The 8368-nt window shown below is 61.4% G+C and overlaps 1 protein-coding gene across 11 annotated transcripts in view; it reads left to right on the forward strand.

Moving 5' to 3' along the window:
• ZFAT (zinc finger and AT-hook domain containing) overlaps nucleotides 1–4718 on the forward strand; it is a 189375-nt gene extending 184657 nt beyond the window's left edge. For all 11 annotated transcript variants that reach the window (XM_025993483.2, XM_072733877.1, XM_072733882.1 and 8 more), the window contains one exon: nucleotides 3768–4718. In XM_025993483.2, the coding sequence (XP_025849268.2) occupies nucleotides 3768–4007 (240 nt within the window). In that variant the 3' untranslated portion in view covers nucleotides 4008–4718. The remainder of the gene's footprint in view (nucleotides 1–3767) is intronic.
• Nucleotides 4719–8368: the final 3650 nt, after the last annotated feature.

Raw genomic sequence — 8368 nt, forward strand, 5'->3', positions numbered from 1 at the left:
GGGGCCCCCCAGGAGCGGATGGCCTGTGGCCTGCAGCTCGCGGCCTCTGGCTCAGCCTGGAGCCTGGAATCTGCGAGGGCCCAGAACAGAGCCCAGGGGAGGGCTGTGGAGGCAGGGAGAGGGCGTCTTGGTGAGTGGAGCAGAGGTCGGCTCAGCAGCGGGAGATGGTGTAGAGCCTTCTGGAAAGGGGAAGACACTCTGCCCAGCGGGCGTGGTGGTTGGGAGGTGGCCGGCAGCCTTGGCAGGGCTCCGGGCACGTGCGGGCCCTGTGCTCCCTGTCTGCTCTTGGCCGCCACGTGCAGACACGACCACCCTCCACGAAGCAGCCCCTGGGCTCTGATGCGACACAGTGAGCACACGGTGGCCCCTTATTTCCAGCCTGGTGGCCTTACCTGGGTGTCTGCCTGCCTTCTTCCCCGCGTCTGTGAGCAGCAGCCCTCCGGGTCACCCTGTGGGCACCTCCCGCCCCCCAGGCTGGCATCTGAGAAGTTGGCTGTCGTGGAAACAGGAGGCCGCGGCGTTAGCGCTGTTCAGAGGGACAGGAATTGCAGCCCCTGGAAGTTCTGTTGTGACTGCTTCCTTATCTCAGGCCCCGCTCAGACAGCGGTCGCCGACCCCCCTCATGCACCTGCCCGGGAGCGTGTGCGTCTCAGCTTGGGCGTCGGGGGATCTGGTCATTTTTACCACACCCTCAGTTTACCTGAAGCGCAGCAGGCTGGCTTTGCACGCGGGGGTCCTGGGACCTCAGCATACGCCCCGGCCCCGCACCTTCGCCTTTGTGTAGAATTTCCTGATAGTCAAGAGGAGAAGCACGTTTGTTGTGTGTTCCCCACTTTGCCCAGCCTTCTGGCAGGCACCTTCTTTCAGTGTGAAATAAATCAATATTTACTTCCAAAGTCTTGGTTCACAGTATGTTTTCCCACTTAAATGAAATGGAAACAAACACTAAAAGAAGAAGGAAAAAAAAAGGTCCTGATTCACTCTGGAGAAACAAATCAGGCTAAATGTGTTAATAGTCTCCGCTCAGGATAGCTCTCTGGCTTCTGGAGAATCCCTGCAGTCCAAATGAGAAGTTCCTTGCAGTCTGTCGCTTTTTCTGTGGTGCCCACCCAAGAGGTGCCTTTCTGTTTTTCTAACTTAAATATAATTCACCTGTTGACACAGCTTGTAGGGAATGGTACAGTCATGGGGCCACCCTGGAGGAGCCTGGAGTCCTGGGTGTTAGAGACAGATGGGTGGGGAGGGGGAGGAAGGAGGAGGAAGAGGACAAGGAAGAGGAAGAGGAGGGAAGAGGATGAGGTAGAGGGAGGAGGACGAGGAGGAAGGAGGAGGATGAGAGGAAGGGGACAAGTAGGAGGAAGGAGGGAGGAGGAAGAGGACAGGAAAGAGGAGGATGAGGGAGGAGGATGAGGTGGAAGAAGGAGGAGGATGAGTAGGAGGGAGGAGGAGGAAGACGAAGAGGAGGAGGACTAGGAGGAGGAGGTGGAGGGAGGTGGAGGGAGGAGGAGGAGAAGTAGGAGGGAGGAGGAGGATGAAGAGGAGGAGGAGGAGGAGGGAGGAGGAGGAGGGAGGAGGAGGAGGATTAGGAGGAGGAGGACAAGTAGGGAGGAGGAGGAGGGAGGAGGAGGATGAGTAGGAGGGAGGAGGAAGAAGACTAGGAGGAGGAGGACAAGTAGGATGAGGTGGAGGGAGGAGGAGGATGAGGAAGAGGAGGAGGAGGGAGGAGGATGAGGTGGAGGGAGGAGGACAAGGGGAAGGGGACAAGAAGGGAGGAGGGAGGAGGATGAGTAGGAAGGAGGAGGAGGAGTATGAAGAGAAGGAGGACAAGTAGGAGGTAGGAGGAAGAAGAGGAGGAGGGAGGAAGAGAATGAGAGGTGAGGAGGGAGGAGGAGGACAACGAGGTGGAGGGAGGAGGACTAGGAGGAGGACAAGTAGGAGAGAGGAGGAGGAGGAGTAAGGAGGGAGGAGAATGAGAGAGGTGAGGAGGAGGATGACGAAGAGGAGGACCAGGAGGAGGAGGACAAGTAGGGAGGAGGAGGACGAGGAAGAGGAGGGAGGGAGGAGGACGTGGTGGAGGGAGGAGGACAAGGTGGAGGGAGGAGGAAGATGAGTAGGAGGGAGGAGGAGGACGTCGAGGAGGAGGACGAGGAGGGGCAGGAGGAGGCGGCGGCCCTCCCATGCCCAGCAGGCAGCCGCGGGGACAGGAGCGCAGGAGGGGGAGCTGCGCGCCTGAGCCCCCCTCGCCTCTGCGGCCGTCCTGGGAGGCCTGGGTCCTCCGCGCATCCTCCGGAGGCCTTCTCTGACCCCCGCCCCCGGCACTGCTGCCCCTCGATGGGGACGTCGCAGCTCTGCTCCGCGTCTGCCCCACTGGATGGGGCCTTCCCTCCGTGCCCCATCCCCGCTGCCTGTCGCCGCCCCCGGTGCCTGGGGGTCATAACTTGGCGGATCCTGGGTGCCTGCCTGTGTGTGCACAGCCTGGCTCTGGGGGAGCGCGGGGCCAGGACACTGTGGGCCCTGCCTGCTTGGAGCTTAGCCTGTGGGGCCCCGATAGGATGGCAGAGTCTGGTGGCGTGGCTGGCCGAGCCGGGAACTGACGCGCCGCAGCACCTCGCAGGTGGCTGGCGTTTAAGAGTGTTGTTGAGTGAATACCAGACCCTGGAAACGGGCAGCCGTGTGACTAAGCACCCACTTGCACCTAGAATCCCCTCTGTCTTCCCAGCCACCCTCTGGAGCGGGCATCGGAGCCCATTTCACAGACGGGAGAGCTGAGGGCTGTAGGCAGGTGCCAGTGATGGGCCCTGCCCCGTGCAGGACGATGCCCGCGTTCCTCCCACTGGGCCGCTCGGCTCCTGGCCCATGTCTGCACACGTCTGAGGACTCCGCTCCCCAGACCATCCCGGACCCTCCTCTGGGGCTTGCATTCTAACCCTTAACGTTTTGCAGCAGCTCCAGGCTCGCAGCTCTTCCGTCTTCCCCACCTTCTTGTGATGAGTTTTGTTCTCAAGATCAAAGACAGCCGTGACTTAAAAACAGGCCAGAGCCCCGCAGGGTCAGGGGCACGCGGCTTCTGCGCCAGCCGGAGTTGGCTCTGTCTGGAATCTGCCTGCTTGGAGCAACGGAGAAGGGCCGGCTGTAGGATTCAGGCCCCTCCCCTGACAGGTGCCCCCGCAGACCCTCCAGCCCAGGCCCGGGGCGGCCGTTCCCCCAGTGGGCTGCCTCCCACACGGCTGAGGTCTGGGTGTCGGTGCTCGGCAGCCGGGGGAGTCGCCCTTGCAGGGACATCTGTCTCCTAGCGTGACACTGATCTTCGTACAGGGAGGTGAGCTCCCACAGTGCGTGGGGAGACGGCCCGGGATCAGCCCAGCCCCTTTCTCACCGCCAATTGGACCAGCTCTGAGTTTCCAGGAGCCGCCCACTGAACCTTCAGTAACTCGAATGCCACCTGCCAGCCCTCAGGCCTTTGGCAACCCCCACACCCCTGGGAGAGAGCCTGGCGCCCAGAGAAGATCTTGGACTTTGGGTTTCGACTCAGGCTCTGCCATCTGCCTCCGCTGGGGCCCCGGGCCCTTGTCGCTTTGCAGCGCTGAGCGTCACTCCGTCCGTCCGTCCCTAAGCAGGGGTGAGAGCAAGCAAGCATAGAGCGTTGCGTGCAGTAGGGACAAGCTCCTGGGACGTGCTGGGTGCTCCATAAGCGGTGGTTGTGGTTCTGTTTTTATGGCCGGACCCAGAAGCAGGACCTGTGTGACCTTTCTCTTGCCCTCACACAGGTAACGGACGAGGAGCCCAGCTCCAACCACACGGTCATGATCCAGGAGACCCTCCAGCAGGCCTCTGTGGAGCTGGCCGAGCAGCACCACCTGGTGGTGTCCTCTGACGACGTGGAGGGCATCGAGACGGTGACTGTCTACACTCAGGGCGGGGAGGCCTCGGAGTTCATCGTCTACGTGCAGGAGGCCATGCAGCCCATGGAGGAGCAGGCCGTGGGGCCGCAGGCCCAGGAGCTCTAGAGGACACGCGGCGTCGGGTGGGTGCCATGCAGCCGGCCCGCCAGGCCCTCTGCAGAACGGCGCTCTCCGTGGCGCTCTCCTCCGCCGTTCCTGCCCAGGCGGCCACACGGGGCTCCTGGCCCTACTTGGGTGGGCAAGGCGATTAGCATCACCAGCAGATACAGGATCCCCACCTCCAGCACAAACGCATACCCCCCCCCCCCCCTTATTCTGTATCCTCTGATTCCGGGAAGACTTGTGCATCCTCCTTCCACACAGCCCGCACCGCATCGCCCCTTTGCTCCCAGGTTCATACGGGGCCCCAGTCCCCATCATCATCTGCCCTGAATCACACCCCCAACTCCTTGACCCCGTCCGGGTGCCGAACTTCCGCTCCGCTGCCTGCTGAGAGGGAGCCAGTGGCACAGAGAAAGTGACCTTATGGTTTTGAGTCAGCTCTTGGGGGAAAGAGGGGAGGGGGTGGTCCTGGCTTTATCTACAAGAATCTACTTCCCACCCCCCCCAACCCCACCCAGGATCAAGGGCACTTGTTACCGGATGCGGTAACCACAACTGATGACCCTCCCACTCCCATGACAGGTGGGGTCTTAGCTTATGTCTTAGAAATCTTTTGCTTTTTTTAAAAAAAAAAAAAATGCACTTTTTACTATTCACCTCCCATTCTGTGAGATGTGGTGGATAGAATAAAGACCTTCTCTGCCCGAGTCCTCCGGTTCCTGCGTTAGCTTGGATGGTTTATGCGTCCCCTTTCTGAATCAAAATCTAGGGTTTGGACCCCACCCAGATGCTCCCCCCCCCCCAATCCAAAGCCCTGAACACACAGACGGTGATGCCCCTCCTCCCGCTAAGCATTTTAGGATTTGCTTTGGGGCCGGTGGTTGGAGGTGAATGGTCTCAGCTTTTACTTCTTGGTGCCTGGTGCTTGATTTGTTGGAGCTGAATCGTGCTGCACACCTGCTTCCCGCTCTGTCCTTGACAGAAGCCTTCGTGACACGGTGTTGTTGGAGGGGCCGCCCAGGTGCCTCTGCTGTGTCACCGCGTGGTGGGGGCATTGGGGCAAGTCCCACTGCGCCCTGCCCAGCCCTGGGTTGCCTGATATCATCACCCACCGTCCAGGTCACTGAGATCGAGGTCTGCTTCCCCCTTCCATCCCCCCAAGAACCTGTCCACTGAAGCCTTAGCAAATATATGAGCAGAAGGACGGACATGAAGCAGTAGTTGCTCTGGTTGAAGAGGGCGGGGTCTGCAGCCCCCGTGCTCTTGGCCCTGTTAGGGCCCAGACATCCCACCCCGGCATGGTCTGAAGGCACCTGTTGAAGGGGGAAGCCTAAAGCTGCTGCTCTAAGACCCAGAGGAAAGTGGCTTATTGCCCTGGGCAAGGAAAGGAGTTCAGAGCAAGGACGGGCGACTCCCCACTTGGGATGAGTTGGGGAAAGCTCCGTGGTGGAGGACACCTGTGATCAGGGCCTCAACGGCTGGGTCGGTTTTGTGCTTGCAGGATTGGGGTGGAGGGATGGGGAAGGGTAACAGAAGGAAAGAGCAACAGTAGAGCCGCACCCAGAGTGGAAGGGCCGGGGGGTTGGGGAGACACTGGGCCTTGGGTACCCCCATTTGGCTGGTGGGTGGCTGCAAGGGGGAAAGGTGGGGACATCTCCCGGCAGCCAGAGCCTAGAAGAACCAGGCCTGAGACATGGATACTGACTATTCAGTAAACCACGGCGAGGTGGGGGCCGCGGGTAGTCTCAGGGTGCAAAGGGCACCAGAAAGGGTGACGCTGTCCACGCGTCGGGGTGGGCTGTGTCAAGGTGGTCGAGCATCCAGATTGGAGGCAGAGCACCGGGGCTCAAGCCCGCGTCGTCGCCTCCTCCCTGGGTGGCCCTGACGTTTCTCCGTTCCTGGCTGAGTTCTAGTGCAGTCACCTCTGAAGGGGGTCGAGGATGATCGCTGACTGCTGAGGCTCCGGAGAGGATTGAGCTTGCCAGGCCCTCGGAGGCGTTAGCAGAGTACCCGGCCCGTACTTTGTGAATACCAGTATTCCCGGGCGTGGGGCACCAGACCTTGGTCGCCCCCAGCCTCCACTGTCTAGTGGGAGAGACGGGACGTGAACGCACAGCAGGAAAAGACTGGATGTGCTCCCAGTGAGGCTGGAGGGAGAACCCGCCCCCAGCACGCCCCCACCCCACGAAGAGAAACCTGCCCTGGCTGGCGTTCACGGTGAGTGTGCCGGGTGCCTGCTGGGCCACCTGAAGTCCCGGGCGCTGCTAGACAGATTTGAGGGAGAAGTGGCTTGGGTTTGAGTCAGATGACTCGTTGAGATGTTGGTTGACCTTGAAGAGCATCATTTCATCTTCCACAACGTGGGGTAAATTAGTGGCCCCATTGGCCCGGTTGGTTCCAAGGATTGACGGTGATCGCATGTGTCAAAGCGCCCAGCACGCCGTGCGCACGCGGTAGGAGCCCAGCAGGTGTTTACTTCCAGGTGGCTTCCGAGGAGAGTCTGGGACAGGCAGCTGGACAGGGCCGTCTCATGTCCCCGCCCATGAGCTGAACCCTGGCGTCAGCTCTCTCCCCTCTCCTGGGCCTGCCACGGTGCCCGGCGTGCCTCGTTCACACACGGAGTGAGATGTTGGCCCAGTCGGCTGCCTCCGGTGGCCGGTCACTGGGCTGTGAGCTGGGAACACGTGGCCCCAGGCCTCAGGGACTCCCCACTGGGTCAGAGGGTGGAGGCGTGGGTGGGTGCCCCACGGGGAAGCCTCTGCGGGTGCACAGTGGGGATGCTGTTTCAGCCAAGGGGGCCCCTGGGAGACACGGCTGCCACCTCCGATGAGTCCGGGGCCGGGCAGGGTGGCAGCAGCAGGCCCGCAGGCCTGAATCACTGTGGCCCACCCAGGAGATAAAGACCAGGAGCCTGTGTGGACCCGCCCAGCCCAGCCCCGCATGGGGCTCCACTGGCATCTTGTTGGGCCCGAGGGTCGGCTCTGGCGTGGGCTCATCCGACCTATCAGGAGGTAGGTCAGGAGGGTGAGAAACCTGCCCAAGGTCAACAGCTGGTCAGGGGCAAGGCCAGGAGCGAGAAGCGGCCTGTCTGACGTGGGAACACGCTCTCCGGCCATCTCCCCGTGCTGCCCCTGGAGCCTTTGGGAGCATTGGCCTGGGAGCGGTGGCCCCAGAGCAGGGGGGCAGGGGCACCTGATGGTGAGACCTAGGACCGTAGGAGGGGGGAGAGGAGGGGACAGATGGGGAGAGGGAGGAAAGAAGGTTGCGGTTTAACCGATCACGGTGTTCTTTTCTATCTACGGCCTGTTTCTCCCCACCCCCACCCCCACCCGCCCCGATAGTCAGGAAACCATCCAGCGCCTGGCACTCCCTTTGCACGGGCCATGGGAGCCTTTGCTCCTAGCACATGCTGGGCGGCGCCGGGTTATTTTTGCACCCCCCCCCCCGAATTACGGCAAACACAGGGTGGGGAACACACCCCGTGACTGGTTGGGGGGCAGGGCAGTGGGCTGGTTCTCCAAAGTCCTTTCGCAGGGAGCTCATGCTGAGCTTGGGGGTGCCTGCTTCTCTCTCATCTGAGCCAGGTGCGGTGTTCCAGGGATTAGCTCCTTAGTTCTGAGTACCCGCCCCCTGCTCCACCCTCCCCCCCCCCCCCCCTCCCCCCCCGGCCCCGGCTGTTGTACTTGGATACTTCTTGATTCACATTGTGTTTCGTGCCAAGGGAACTGGAAGCTCGGGCTGGAAGACGGTGGGCTCCTGCCTTCTTGCTTTACAACGTGTGAGAAGGCCCCGCCACGTGCCAGGCGCCACCCTAGGCATGCCGCCGTGCATCTCCGGGTTCAGCCTTTCCATGCGCCCACGTCCCCAGAAGATGGGGCCGCCGGCACTGCTGTAGCGCCAGCTCTGTGCCAGGAGCCTGGAGCTTCTCACTGCTTCTCACGGCCAGGCGGGTAAGGTGCTGTCATTAGAGTTTACTGGTGGAGACTTAGCACAGAGAGGTTAAGAATCCTGCTCAAGGTCACACAGGAAGGAGCAGAGCCGGAATTTGAGCTCAGGCAGGACCAACACTCACAACCACCGTAGCCTGTGTCGACTCTTCTCTCGCTTTAACAGCAGAGGAAACAGATGCTCAGTAAGGAACCCACCTTGGGGAACACTGGAGGCCAGAAGGTGCTGTGTGGGGCTTGAATCCAGTGGGAGCATCCGTTTCCTCGGCTGCCCTCTGTGCTCCCAGTGGCATGCCACCCCCCCCCTTACCTTGCAGCCCCAACACTGCAGAGGCAGAACAAGGGCATGGTGTGGGGGGCAAGGTCAAATCCGGGGTGGGGTTGCCCAGGGAAGAGGAGATTTGGAGGGAAGAGAGC

This window comes from Vulpes vulpes, chromosome 13, assembly GCF_048418805.1.
Source record: "Vulpes vulpes isolate BD-2025 chromosome 13, VulVul3, whole genome shotgun sequence".
NCBI lineage: Eukaryota > Metazoa > Chordata > Mammalia > Carnivora > Canidae > Vulpes > Vulpes vulpes.